Source organism: Sorex araneus, chromosome 3, assembly GCF_027595985.1.
Source record: "Sorex araneus isolate mSorAra2 chromosome 3, mSorAra2.pri, whole genome shotgun sequence".
Taxonomy (NCBI): domain Eukaryota; kingdom Metazoa; phylum Chordata; class Mammalia; order Eulipotyphla; family Soricidae; genus Sorex; species Sorex araneus.
This window is the reverse complement of record NC_073304.1, coordinates 60054679-60069936: the sequence shown is the minus strand read 5'-3', so window position 1 is coordinate 60069936 and position 15258 is coordinate 60054679. Positions and strand designations below refer to the sequence as shown.

At 38.8% G+C, this 15258-nt stretch overlaps 1 protein-coding gene across 1 annotated transcript in view; it reads left to right on the top strand.

Annotated features, from left to right (window-relative positions):
- TTC6 (tetratricopeptide repeat domain 6) overlaps positions 1 to 15258 on the top strand; it is a 211106-nt gene that overhangs the window by 158117 nt on the left and 37731 nt on the right. The window contains exons 19-23 of the mRNA XM_055132084.1: positions 584 to 660; positions 1196 to 1356; positions 10200 to 10334; positions 12222 to 12371; positions 14727 to 14867. Of these exons, the coding sequence (XP_054988059.1) occupies positions 584 to 660; positions 1196 to 1356; positions 10200 to 10334; positions 12222 to 12371; positions 14727 to 14867 (664 nt within the window). The remainder of the gene's footprint in view (positions 1 to 583; positions 661 to 1195; positions 1357 to 10199; positions 10335 to 12221; positions 12372 to 14726; positions 14868 to 15258) is intronic.

The following is a 15258-nucleotide window of genomic DNA, read 5'->3' as shown; positions in this document are numbered from 1 at the left end:
ATTTCATATCCACAGAATTTTATTAATATAAACTTCAGTAATTCAGTGAAAAAAATTTGATACGATAAATTATATTTCAAGTGTAGTTCAATTTTCTCCTAAGTGGCCCTTGGAAAGTTATGAGTTTTCAAGAGCAAAAATGTTAGAATCTAGTACATGGGATTTTAACATGGGACACAGGAAGGTGGACAGAAACAATGATTTTGATAAAGAATCCTTGTCTTTTATCTCTTGACCTACATTTCAGCAATTTATGTAAATAACTCCTTTTCTTTTCTGTCTTGTGATCTGGATTTGTCTCTTACTAATTTTTTTATTGACATAGCATTTCAAATACAGACTATTAAAAGTATATTTGAACATTTTTTTCAAACTATATTTTCTAAATAGTTTTCACCTTACATATCTATGCTAATTGATATTGTTAGACCAAATAAAATGTATAGAATTTTCATTGTTTTTATTATGCATATGTGGGTACATATAAATTTTATAATTGCAAAAATTTAATTACATGCTTTTAAAAAACTTTATTTAAAATTATTGTAAATGCTTTGATTTGCAAAAGTATTATTTCTTTCAGAGGACAATATCTTGTTAAGATGAAATGTTATGATCTTGCAAAGTTCACTATTCAACAAGTAACAGAAATGAATAAAGGTAAATATAATTAATGCAAAGTTATAATTGTCTTAACTTGACAAAAAAGACTTTTTTTTTTCTTTTTGGGTCACACACAGGGGTTACTCCTGGCTCATGCACTCAGGATTACTCCTATCGGTGCTCAGGGGACCATATGGGATGCTGGGAATTGAACCCAAGTCAGCCACATACAAGGCAAAAGCCCTACCCGCTCCAGCCCCAAGAAAGACTTCTTAAAATCTTGTATTTTATTTTCAGATATTGGTTGCATAAAGGGTTCACTTAAAAGAGTTTTGCAATTTAAAAGCTTCAGTTTTACATATAACCAGCTACTATTAAGCTTCATAGAAGTGAATTTTGTGAAAAAGACTATGGGAAATGAAGACCTTTTATTACTTTGAAATTGGGATATCATAGTGATAGTAAATAGATTTTAGTGTTGTATTGATTTGTAAATTCATGTTATAGATTGTTGAATTGCTTGACTTCCTTTGAGTAATTGTTTTCTAGATCCTAACTACTCAATAATGGTATTGATAAACTTTTCTTTTAGGTCTCATTAACTTAAGTCCTCTACAGAAAGCACTAGTTTATTCATTTTGTGACAAGTATGACAAGGCCATTCAGGTCTTGGATGGAATTACTTTGCAGAAGCCAGAGATAACTACATATACCTTATTAGCAAAAACCCTAATGAAGGCCAAAAGAAATAAGGTGAATTGTATTGAGTAACATTTAATAAATTTGTTAATGGCATTTTATACTGTATTTAAGATAAACACTTACATAATTTTGAAAACAATTAAATTATGCTGTGTACTTACCGATTTCTCTATTAATTAGCAATGTGTATGCTTTTTTCTAGAGGAGGACTGTTATATATATTATTTTTAACATCCCCTGTTAACATGAGGATTGATTTTTCAGAATATACTTATATAAGTCTGATATGTGAATATTAACTTTCAAGAAAATGTCTCTTTGTATGCACCATTTTTTTCTTTTCTCATCGGAGTGCTTGGTTTTCTTTTTCTACAATAATTGATATCACATTTAATTGCTATTGATACATTAAAAGCAGATGTCTCATGTGGTCTTAATTTGCATTTATCGAGTGCAAGTTGGACACCTTTTAATATTTTTATTCATCTCCTGTATTTTCTGTTTTATCACATTTTGGTACACTCATTTTTGTTTGTCTTATTTCTATAAGTTTTAGGTACTTAAAATATATTTTGTATGTTATTCCATGGCTGGTTGTATGTGTGCCTTAAAATGTGTGGTTGTTCTTTCAGTAATTTTTTTGGTGGTGTTTTTTATAAACAGAGATTTTAAATTTTAGTGTAGTTAAATGTATTCATATTTTGTTTTATTTCCATTGCTTTCAAAATGTTTTGTTTAGGAGGCCCTTCCTTGGGACTGGGGACATAAATAGCGCAGGGGGCTGAAGCCTGTGACTGAGTTTGATTCTGGCACTGCATGGCCCCTCAATCATACTGCTGATACTTGAGCACCAAAATGGGTGTGGCCCGATCATATCAATAGATGCTGGGAAAGCATTTGACAAGATCCACACCCATTCATGATAAAAACTCTCACCAAAATGGGTTTTGGAGGAACTTTTCTGAAGATAGTCAAAGCCATCTACCATGAACCTATGGCAAGCATTGTCATCAATGGAGAAAAACTAAGGGCTTTTCCTCTAAGATTGGGGACAAGACAAGGATGCCCGCTCTCACCACTTCTCTTTAATATAGTACTGGAAGTATTAGCAATAGCCATCAGGCAAGAAAAAGATATTAAGGGGATTCAGATCAGAAAGGAAGAAATCAAACTCTCACTATTCGCAGACGATATGATACTATACCTAGAGAAACCTAAAAGCTCTAGTAAGAAACTCTTAGAAACAATTGACCTATACAGTAAAGTCGCAGGCTATAAAATCAATACCCAAAAATCCATGGCCTTCCTATATGCAAACAATGAGACAGAGGAAAGGGACATGAAAAAAGCAATCCCATTCATAATTGTGCCCCAGAAAATCAAATAACTTGGAATCAGCTTAACTAAAGAAATAAAGGACCTCTACAAAGAAAACTATAAAACGCTACTCCATGAAATAAAAGAGGACATGAGGAAATGGAAACATATCCCCTGCTCATGGATAGGGAGAATAAATATTGTCAAAATGGCAATACTCCCAAAAGCATTATACAGATCTAACGCGATCCCTATAAGGATACCCATGGCATTCTTCAAAGAAACGGAGCAAGCAACCTGAAATTTATATGTAACAATAAACGCCCACGGATAGCTAAAACAATTCTTGGGAAAAAGATGATGGGAGGCATCACCCTCCTCAACCTTAAACTCTACTACAAAGCGGTAACAATTAAAACAGCATGGTACTGGAACAAAGGCAGAGATGCAGACCAATGGAACAGGGTGGAATATCCCCACACACAACCTCAAATGTATGATCATCTAATCTTTGATAAAGGTGCAAGAGATGTGAAGTGGAGCAAGGAAAGTCTCTTTAACAAATGGTGCTGGCACACTGGACAACCACATGCAAAAAAATGGGCTTAGAACTCGACCTGACACCATGCAAAAAAGTCAGGTCAAAATGGATTAAAGACCTCAACATCAGACCACAAACCATAAGGTACATTGAAGACAAGGTCGGCAAAACCCTCCACGATATTGAAGATAAAGGTATCTTCCAAGATGACATGGAACTAAGCAATCTAGTAAAAACAGAGATCAACAAATGGGACTACATTAAACTAAAAAGCTTCTGCACCGCAAAAGATACAGTGATCAGAATACAAAGACTATCTACAGAATGGGAAAGGATATTTACACAATACCCATCAGATAAGGGGTTGATATCAATGGTATATAAAGCACTGGTTGAACTCTACAAGAAGAAAACATCTAACCCCATCAAAAAATGGGGCGAAAAAATGAACAGAAACTTTACCAAGGAAGAGATACGAATGGCCAAAAGGCACATGAAAAAGTGCTCTATCTCACTAATCATCAGAGAGATGCAGATCAAAACAACCATGAGATACCACCTCACACCACAGAGACTAGCACACGTCCAAAAGAACAAAAGCAACCGCTGTTGGAGAGGATGTGGGGAGAAAGGGACCCTTCTACACTGCTGGTGGGAATGCCGACTGGGTCAGCCCTTTTGGTAAACAATATGGACGATTCTCAAAGAACTAGAGGTTGAGCTCCCATTTGACCCAGCAATACCACTGCTGGGAATATATCCCAGAAAAGCCAAAAAGTATAGTCGAAGTGACATCTGCACGTATATGTTCATCACAGCACTGTTTACAATAGTCAGAATCTGGAAAAAACCCGAGTGCCCTAGAACAGATGACTGGTTGAAGAAACTCTGGTACATCTATACAATGGAATACTATGCAGCTGTTAGAAAGAATGAGGTCATGACATTTGCATATAAGTGGATCAGCATGGAAAGTATCATGCTAAGTGAAATGAGTCAGAAAGAGAGAGACAGACATAGAAAGATTGCACTCATCTGTGGAATATAGAATAATAGACTATAAGACTAACACCCAAGAATAGTAGGAATAAGTACCAGGAGGTTGTCTCCATGGCTTGGAGGCTGGTCTCTCATTCTGGGCAACTCAGAGAAGGGAACACCAAGTCAAATGTGGTTGGAGGTCATACGGGGGAAAGATGATGCGGGCCGAATATAGACTAGAGACTGAACACAATGTCCACTCAACACTTTTATTGCAAACCACAACACCTAATCAGAGAGAGAGAACAAAAGGGAATACCCTGCCATAGTGGCAGTGTGGGGTGGGGGGAGACGAGACTGGGGAGGGTGGGAGGGATGTTGGGTTTACGGTGGTGGAGAATGGGCACTGGTGAAGGGATGGGCTATCGAACTTTGTATGGGAGAAACATGAGCACAAAAATGTATAAATCTGTAACTGTACCCTCACGTTGACTCACTAATTAAAAATAAACTATTAATTAAAAAAAAATGGGTGTGGCCCCAGAAGTGGCTACCCAAATGTTCCACTATCATTTTTTGAAAAGGTCTTCTTTATCCAAAGATCATAAAAGTTTTGATACATATGTGAACATGATTTCAGACCTTTTATTAGTTTTCCATCCTGGTCTGAAGTGCAGTGTCTTCTTTTCTTTTTTTTTTTAATTCTTTTATTAATTCACCATGTGGAAAGTTACAAAGCGTTCAGGTTAAAGTCTCAGTTATACAATGCTCAAACACCCATCCCTTCACCTATTCCACCACCAAGAATCACGATATACCTCCCCCCTTCCCCCCACCTCCCCAGCCCCCCACACTAGTATGTGTAACTGGTAAATTTCACTTTACTTTGATTACATTCAATATTTAAACAAAAAAGATTCACTATTTTTGATTTGGAGTTTCTCCCCCCTAAAGTCGATCTGCTGAAAAGAAAGCATTTGGTAATTTGTTTTCCATTGCTGAGAATGAAGAGATATGAGGTCAGGAGGCCACACTAGCAGCAGCATAGTTTTGGATTTCTGTATTTTAGTATTTTAGTAACTAAGTCCAGAGAAATGTCTGCCAGGAATCGCAACATTGTAAGCTTGTACCTCTCAGCTACTTTATATTCCACATATGAGTGCAATCTTTCTATGTCTGTCTCTTTCTTTCTGACTCATTTCTGACTCATTTCACTCAGCATGATACTTTCCATGTTGATCCACTTATATGCAAATTTCATGACTTCACGTTTTCTGACAGCTATGTATTATTCCATTGTGTAAATATACCAGTTTCTTTAGCCAATCATCTGTTTTCGGGCACTCTATTTTTTTCCATATTGTGGCTATTGTAAACAGAGCGGCAATGAGCATGGAAATGCAGATGTCATCTCTACTATATCTTTTTGCCTCTCCGGGATATATTCCCAGGAGTGGTATTGCTGGGTCAATAGGGAGCTCAATTTCTAACTTTTTGAGAATCGTCCATATTGTTTTCCAAAAGGGCTGAGCCAGTCGGCATTCCCACCAGCAGTGAAGGAGAGTCCCTTTCTCCCCACATCCATGCCAACACCGGTTGCTTTTGTTTTTTGGGATGTGGGCCAGTCTCTGTGGTGTGAGATGATATCTCATTGTTGTTTTGATCTGCATCTCCCTGATAATTAGCGATGTTGAACATTTTCTCATGTGCCTCTGAGCTATTCGGATTTCTTCTGTGGAAAAGTTTCTGTTCATTTCATCACCCCATTTTTTGATCGGGTTGGCAGTTTTCTTCTTGTGGAGTTCAACCAGTGCATTGTATACCCTTGTTATCAACCCTTTATCGGATGGGTACTGCATAAATATCCTTTCCCATTCTGTAGATTGTCTTTGTATTTTGGTCACTGTTTCTTTTGAGTTGCAGAAGCTTCTTAGTTTGAGATAGTCCCATTTATTTATCTTTGCTTTCACTTGCTTGGCCAGTGGCGTGTCAGCTTTGAAGATACCTTTGGCTTCAATGTCGTGGAGGGTTTTGCTGACCTTATCTTCAATGTATCTTAGGGATTCTGGTCTGATGTTGAGGTCTTTAATCCATTTTGATCTGATTTTTGTACATGGTGATAGATGGAGGTCTAAGCCCATTTTTTTGCATGTAGCCGTCCAGTTTTGCCAGCACAATTTGTTAAACATGCTTTCCTTGCTCCACTTCGAGCTTGGAGGGTTTCCTCTGATAGATCTGCTGTGAGTCTAAGGGGTGCTCCTTTGTATGCAATTTCCTTCTTGGACCTTGCTGCTTGCAGTATTGTGTCTCTCTGAACAATGTCCATCATTGTAACTATGATATGTCTTGGGGTTTTTCTGTTAGGATCTCTTTTAGCTGGCACTCTTCGGGCTCCTTGAATCTGGATGCCCGCATTGTCCAGCTGTGGGAACTTTTCCGCAATGATTTGTTTGACTGTGTCTTTTTCGTTGGGGTTGGTTCCCTGTGGTTCTGGTAGTCCAATGATTCTAATGTTGTTCCTCTTGAAATCATCTCCTAGGACTCTGATTCTGGCTAGAGCTATTTTGAGGTCTCTTGCCATGGTTTGCTGTTGCCTGTAGGCCTCTTGCAGCTCATCTTCAAGCATACTGATTCTGTCTTCGGCTGCAGTCATCCTATTGTTGAGGGCAGCCAGAGAGTTTTTGATTTCATGTACCGAATCCTTCATTTCTTTTTGAAGGCTTTTTATTTCTGCTCTCATTTCTTCCTGTATTTTGTCGGCTGTCTGTTGTATTGTTTCTGCCAGGTCTTCCTTAAAGTTGCCTATCTTTTCATTGAGTTCATTGAACATGTTGAGGATTTCAACTCTGAATTCTTTATCAGAGAGGTCAAGTTTGTAGGAAACGTCCCTTGAGGTTTCCGGACTCCTTTGATAGTCCTCTGCTTGCACTGGGGATTTTCGGTGTTTCTTCATGTTGTTGTTGTAGTATGAAAGATGGCCCTTGAAGATGGGTATCCCTGTTTCCTTTTGTTGCGAAAAAGGATTGTGGATAGGCTCAGTTAATAGTGGTTGCCTTTTTACTTGCCGTTTGTAGAACCTGGTCTCTTACTAAGATGTTTTCCTTCAATTCTTATGTGAAGTCTTGTGTTTTATTGTCCTACTGCTTGCGAATAGCTAGGATGTTAGTCTTGGATAGGATGTTGAGAAAAATATCTGCCGCCGCGTGAGCTTCGGCCACCAGTGATGAGGCCACGCCCACTTTTCTTAGGCCACGCCCCTGTCGATTATGCCACGCCCCTTTCCCACAACCCGGCAGCGGTCAAAGCGCGGGGTGCGAACGGAAGGGCGGGTCGAGGGAGCATCACAGACCTTTGCCGGAAGACAGAATGGCGGCGGTGCTTGGGGTCGGCGTGCCGGCCACTCGGCTGGCAGTCCTCAGGGGAGGGCAGTGTCTTCTTTTCTATAGTTTTATATATCTACATGACAGTGGGTAGAAGATGTCCCACCTTTCCAAGATTTTCATAGTTCTCTGACAGTCATAATTTGTCCATTATACCATTTAAATTCATTTCGTCAAGATCCATTAAAAAACCCTATGGGGCTGGAGTGATAGCACAGTGGGTAGGGCGTTTGCCTTGCATGTGGCAGACTTGGGTTCGATTCCAAGCATCCCATATAATCCTCCGAGCCAGGAGTAATTCCCGAGTACATGAGCCAGGAGTAACCCCTGTGCATCGCCAGGTGTTACCCAAAAAGAAAAACAAAACCCTGTCTGAAGTTATCTTGAATTTCTAGATTATTTTAAGAAGAACTGACACCTTTGTGATATTGAATTTCTAAAAAGAATACTTTGATATACTCAAGCCATTCTCCCTTCCATTCTCCACCCTGGATCTATAGAAACCTGGGATCACCTTTGATTGCCCTCTATTTTTAAACAGTACTCTAGATTTTTTTACCTATACACATGAGTATTGTCTATAACATGTCTTTGTAGCAGCTAGGCCTTGCCACCAGCGTGCTTGGCTAAGTTCATAAATCTATTGTAATGTATGGCTTCCCAGTCACTTTTCTGGGTCTCCTCTCCTGCTACACTTTATTACCTGGCAACTTAAACTTTCTACATTACTATGTCTACAACTGTTCCTGAAACCACCATAGCCACCTTGGTTTCATGGTTTGGCAAAGTATTGGTCACCAATGCCATAGGCATCTAAGCTTTGGCATCCAACATTTCTTCCATTTATGGGCCCAGAATTTGAAGACTAACTGTTGTAGTTGACAAAATTATTGTAGTTTCCAGGAAGTCCAAACTTGCTTTTATTATTGCCAAATCCATTATAGCCATCCTTACTGCCACCATATCCACTTACCATCTCAGCTGCTACCAAAGCCACCCGGTCCACTGATGTTTCCTCCATGGCGAAAGTTCCCACCAAAACCACCTCCACAAACACCACCAAAGTTTCCAGAGCCACTTCAATCACTTAGCATGCTTACTCATAGCATCTTTGAGGAGAAAGGAGTAACCTAAAAAATATATCTCTGATTGCCCTTTTCTACCCAGTCCATAGTGATGTTCTTTTGTTTCTACTTTCTAAACAGCTCTAACATATTTTCCTTTTCTCTGTTTATGTGGCCCTTATCCTAGTCCAGAACATTTTTTTCTTGATTTATATCAACAGTATTTCAATATCTCAAGAAATTGCATCTATGCACAAGCACCTACCTTACTAATTTCAGTAAATAAGTATATCTTACTTGCAAGCTTCTCCAGAACTTCCTTGGAAAATCAGAGATTTTATGGAATAGCAAGGATAGGTGGGACGTCAGCTAGAGAAAAAGATGGAGGTAGTGAAGATGTGCTCACTTTAATTTAATAATAGAAGACTTGATGGAGTCAAGGAGACAGTGGTGATTCAAAGGTCCCAAAGGAGAAGTGTAAAACAGGTTATGCTCAACCTGGACAGAAGGTGATAGGTGAAAGAAACCACTGAGAGTTAGCTCTGACAAGGGGAAGATAGGTAAGTATTCAAAGGCCTGAGTGAAGAAGTTGAAAATGGAGGAAAATAGAGATACATTCAAAATTAGAAAGGTGAGATATTGAGATGGGGATACTTTATTTTCCCCTTGTAGCATGGTCATGTGCTGAGAATAAGGCTAGAAGGATGTTGAGGTGGACATACACATGTGAAGAAATTATAAAGGGTCTCACAAAGAACTTTATCATAGAAAGTTAAATCTCATTTTTTCTTCAGTAATTTATTACATTTTTTAAAAGGGCCTAAGTTATCTGTATGCCTATATAGATATATACACTTATTGGATAATTATGAAAGGCATTTCTATTGGCAAGTTGAATTTTTCTTATCAGTGAGTTTCTATTACTTTGACTAGATAATTAAATGTACAATTTTTGTGTGTGTGTTTGGGTCTTGGGGGGCTTGAGGTCAACCTGGTAGTGGTCAGAGATTAATCCTGGCTCTGTGCTCAGGGATCACTCCTGAAAGTGCTCAGAACATATGTGGTGTCAGGGATAAAACCAGGGTGGCCACATTCAAGGCAAGCACCTTAACCCCTATAATAAGGTTCCTAAGTGTGCAATTTTTCACATTACTTCCTATGCTGATGGAACCCCACTAACGACACATCAGAACAAAATAATTGTTGATTAAAATCATATTAGACATGATACCATCATTGGAAATCTATTACTTTCTAATAGCTGCCAGATAGTCCCTTTAGGAAATGAATTAAAAAATGGGTCACAAAATAATCCATCGTGGAAGCCTGGTTTAAGGCTGTATGAAAAGAGGCTTTAATTCTAGAAGTTTACTTGGTTCTAAGTGCCAGTTTGTAGGATAGCATCTGGGATATGGGTGGGACTCATTGAGTTGACTTTGTTGCCCTCCTCCCTTGTTCTCCAAATCTCTGTCTCGGCATTTCTGAAGTGCACTGATAACATCTGCTATTCTATCAGGCCTGATAAAAGTCCTTTTAACATGTAAGACTGCATGTTAAAAAATATTTGAAAGAAACATTTCTTCTCTTAAAATTTTCTCTTTATCATTACAGGAAGCTTTGAAAATGTTTAAAAAGGCATTGGGGGTGTTTTCACAGTCCAGCAAAGGACCGGATGCCACTGAAGCTTCAGCAGACTGTCTGTATCACTTGGGTCTTTGTTATGTGGAGGAAGGCAATTCGCAAATGGTATTTTGTGCATCATAAGCTATTCGAGAATTTGAAATTGCTTGCATTTTTTAATGTTGTTGTTGATTTTTGGTTTTGATATAGGGCTTAGGCACATGCCTTTTACAATCCCTATACTACACCCTATGATGCTCTGGGATTCTCGTAACTCTGCACTCAGGAATTACTCTTGGATGGTGCTCAGGGGATCATATGGGATGCCAGTGATCGAACCCAGGTTGGCCGTGTGCAAGGCAAACACCCTAACTGCAATTTTATTATTCCAACCCTTGCGTTTGTTTCTATTTCTGAAAGCTACCTAACCAGTGAAGTTTCACATAGAACTTGGCTTATTGCAGTAGGTTGGGACCTTAAAATACCTATTTTGTTGTTTTACTTAATCAGCACATTTTGATTTAATGCTTTACAGTTAATAGTCTAAAGACGACTGTTTACTTTCCAACAAAGTAATAAATAGAACTAGAAATTATAGCATAATTTCATCACATTAATATTAATTCACTTATTAAATTATAAACACTTTAAATCGTATGCTTCACTGTAATGTAAAATATGTAATGATTAGGAAATAATTAGGACACTGGCTTTTCTTATTGACAACTGGAAAATTTAAATCCGATTAAAATTGTTTATTAAGATGGCCTGATTTATTGAAATCCACTTCATTCAATTATACATTTACCCAGTATAAATGTAATTTATAAAGTAGCTTTACAAAGTGATTTACTTTGGAATTATTAATAATGGACAAATATATAAAATCATATTTTTTCCAGGGGGTAGCTAATGTTGGATATTCCACAACTCTCCCTCTCCTCACTTCTACACACACAAACACACACACACACACATATGCATGCACACCATTCCAATCCTTACATTCATAAAGATAGACAGAATTTGCATTGATATTTTGGTTTTGATTTTGTTTTTAGGCCACACACCTAATGATGCTCAGGGATCACTCCTGGCTGGCTTAGGGGACAGTATGAGGTGCCAGGCATTGAACCTGCACCCGCTGTGTGCAAGGCAAATGACCTACCTTGTATTATTGTTCCAGCTCAATAATTTGCATAAATGTGGAATAAAAATTATATTTTTATTTGTTGTTTTAGTTACAAGTTGTAATAATTGCAAGATTAATTAAAAAGGGATTGAGTTTTTGTGGGGAGAGCGTCTCCTAGACAGTACTCAGGGTGCACATGAGCTACTCCTGGCAATTCTCAGCCAACCTGGCTGGTGGTTCAATATGAGGACCTGAGAATGCAGTGCTGCTGGGACCCTGCAGAGCCTAGGGCCACCAGTGCTGCCTCCGAGGATGCTTAGGAGTTATCTGTTCACATGTCATTTTCTGAAATGCAGTGGGGCGGGGGGTATGTGGTGCCAGCGATCTAATCCAGACTGGGTACATGCAGAGCATACGCCTAATCTTTATGCTCTCTCTCCAGCTCCTCTTATTTAGCCCTTTTGAACAACTCAATCATAGATCTGTTTCATAATGTTGGGGAAAATTTTGGAGTGCCATTCTAAAATTTCATAACTGTATCTTTCACGGTTTGGGGGCTTCCATGGAGAGTTCCGTTGTGATTTCTTTGGAGAAATAGGACTTGGAGAATATGGATTAAAACCATACCTCCAAAAGTATTGCAAATTAACAAGTTGGACTGTGTAGACATTAGCCTGTGTGTAAGGGGCTTTAAACATTATATTAAACTTATTTATAAATAGTACACTTGTATTCCTGTAATATTCACTGGCAGAAATATATTTAAATAAAACTAGGGTAAATCTTTTAAACAATAATTATATACTGTAACTTATAAACATTTAAAATTAACATATTCTACCTACTAAGTGACTTGCTTTTTAAATAACGTTCTTGTCTAGGCTTATGATTGTTTTACAAAAGCTGTGAAAGCAAAACCAGATTTTGCAGAAGGCTTTTATCAACGTGGGCTTTGTAAAGTAAAACTTGGCAAGAATTACCCAATCCTGGATTTTAATCGTGCAATTACCCTGGATTCAAATCATTACCAGGTATTTAAAAGAACAATTTCAGTGATTTGAAGAATGTGTTTAAAATGTTAGATTGTTGGCATGCCACTGTTAATAGTTAGCAATTATCATTTAGTTAATTATGTCAAATTTTTAGCTAACTTCACTGTATCACTGTCATCCCATTTTTCATTGATTTACTCGAGTGGGCACCAGTAATGTCTCCATTCATCCCAACCCTGAGATTTTAGCCGCCTCTCCTTAACTCGTCTTTCCCCAGTGATTGGAGGTCAGGGGAATGAGAGCTGTTAGTGTTACTGTTTTTGGCATATCGAATACTCCACAGGAGCTTGCCAGGCTCTTCCATGCAGGCGGGATACTCTTGGTAGCTTGCCAGGCTCTCCAAGAGGCAATATGTGTGTGTGTGTGTGTGTGTGTGTGTGTGTTTCCCTCTATGATTTTATGGAAAATGGGTAGGGATGGTCTTATGATGTGTACAGGAATATGTTCAATCAGGTGTGAGGCTTGGTCTGAGCGTGTAGAAAGCGGCCTGGAGCTTGGCATTGGTTGGGTAGTGGAGGTTGTCTGCCAGGGCTGGGTCCCTTGGGGTGGGGAGGGCTCTCACCCGCCACCCTCTGGGGCACCCCAAGTGGAAACAGCTTCTGGTGTGGAGTCCGGTGGAATGGTTATAAGAGCCTCATCTTATGCTCCCTTCCAAGAGAAGCAGCCATGAGTTCTGGAGGGTGGCCGATGAGATTATCTGGCGCTGACAGGAGGTGGCTTATGGGTGTGACCCCTGGATGGCTGGAAACTGGAAGAAGCAGGCAGGGGATCTCTGCTCCCGGGTCCCATTGAGCCCAGAGTCCAAGATCACAAAGTTCCGCATTACCTGGGTTCCGTGGGACTTCACTCATACATGAGGCTCAGCCTGAGTGTGTGGAAAGTGGCCTGGAGCATGGCGGCGGTTGGGTAGCTAAGTTCATCCCTTCATCATGCTATTTATCATGGATTTTTTCGAGTGGTCTCAGTAACGTCTTCATTCTTTCTAGCTCTGAGATTTTAGAAGCCTCTTTTTACTCATCCTTCCCAACGATGTCGCACTGGAGGCTCTTTCAGGGTCAGGGGAATGAGACCCATCATTGTTACTGGTTTAGCTGGCCAGGCTCTCCCATGCAGGCAGGAAACTCTCAGTAGCTTGCCAGGTTCTCCAAGAGGGAGAACTAGGCTATATATAAGATGTCCCTTCTGGGAGTTTGGTTTTATAGTCTCCAGATGTTGGCTGTTGATGGGATTACATGGAACCAGGGGCAGTTTCTGGGTTTGACCACCTAGCTACTGGAAATTGGGGGATCTGGGCAGAAAAGGCCCAGTCCGGATCTGAACATGCTTGGAATTCTGTAGGGGAAGCTTGATTGCCTATGATTTCAAAAGCCTATGAAGTTTGAATATGCACTAAATATTAGATAGTTTTAAAGAAATACTATTGAATATATTAAATATTTTATGGTAGAAGATTATGCAAGAGAATGTCAATTATGGGACATGTATACTGGGAGACTTGGGAATCAAGTATTTTTTGATTATCTACACCTTAGTTTAAAAGTTAAGAAAAAATATATTAAAAAAGTATTACAAAGAGTTGGTAACCAAATGCAGGGACATGTGAATGCTCATTATATATATATATATAAATATATATATTTGTTTTCTTTTTATTGAATCACCATACGATACAGTTAGAAAGCTTTTGTGTTTGAGTTTTAGTCATACAATGATCAAACACCCATCCCTTCATCAGTGCACATTTTCCACCACTCAGTATCCACCCCCATCCCAACCCTCCCCCTACCTCTATGACAGACAATTTCCTCCATACTCTCTCTCTACTTTTGAGCAGTATGATTTGCAATACAGATACTGAGAGGCTATCATGCTTGTTCCTTTATCTGCTTTCAGCACACGTCTCCCATCCCGAATGATCCCTCTAACCATCATTGACCTAGTGATCCCTTCTCTATTCCAGCTGTCTTGTCCCCCAGCTCATGAGACAGGCTTCCACCTATGGAGCAATATTCCTGGCCCTTGTGTTTACTGTACTTGGGCGTCAGTCTCATATTATGTTATTTTATACTCCACAAAATAGTGCAGTCATTTTATGTCTGTTCCTGTCTTTCTGACTCATTTCACTCAGAATGAAACTCTCCATTACCATCCACTTACAAGCAACACATATATGCTTATATTTAAATCATTTTATATCTTTAAATAATCTCTAATGGAAGAATGGAAAACACTATGTTATCTTTTCATGGCAAAAATTTATTAAACTAGCATATATTTTTGTAGAATTGAATTTTTTAATTAAAATATTCCATTTCTCTTCTGTTTCCATGATAGGCATACTTAAGTCGAGCAGCCTACTATGGTTTGAAAGGCAGATATTCCAAAGCAATCTTAAATTGTAATGAGGCCATTAAGATTTGTTCTCAGAATGTGTTTGCCTATATCTACAGAGGAGTTCTGAAATACTACAATAAGGTAGGATCATTTTCTTCAGTTTTTACTAAAATTTTAGAGTGGGTAGATGCTTGGGTATGAATGAAAGACTCCTTTCTTTCTATACTTTTTTTTAATTTCTGGGATAAGTATGACCATAATATGAATGAAAGATGTATATAGAATACATTGCATTTTTGTAGTAATCAAAAGGGACTTTTATTTGGGGTGGAGAGATAGGTGCAGAACAAGAGAGGCTGGCCCAGATTCAGTCTCCAATACTCTATATGGTCCCCAGAGTCTGCCAGGAGTGATTCCTGAGGGCAGAACCAGGAGTAAGCCAAGAGCACAGTTGGGTATGGCCCCAAAACCAACTTACAAACACAGAAAAGCAAAAGGGACTCTCATAATGTTATACAAAACAGTGATGTTT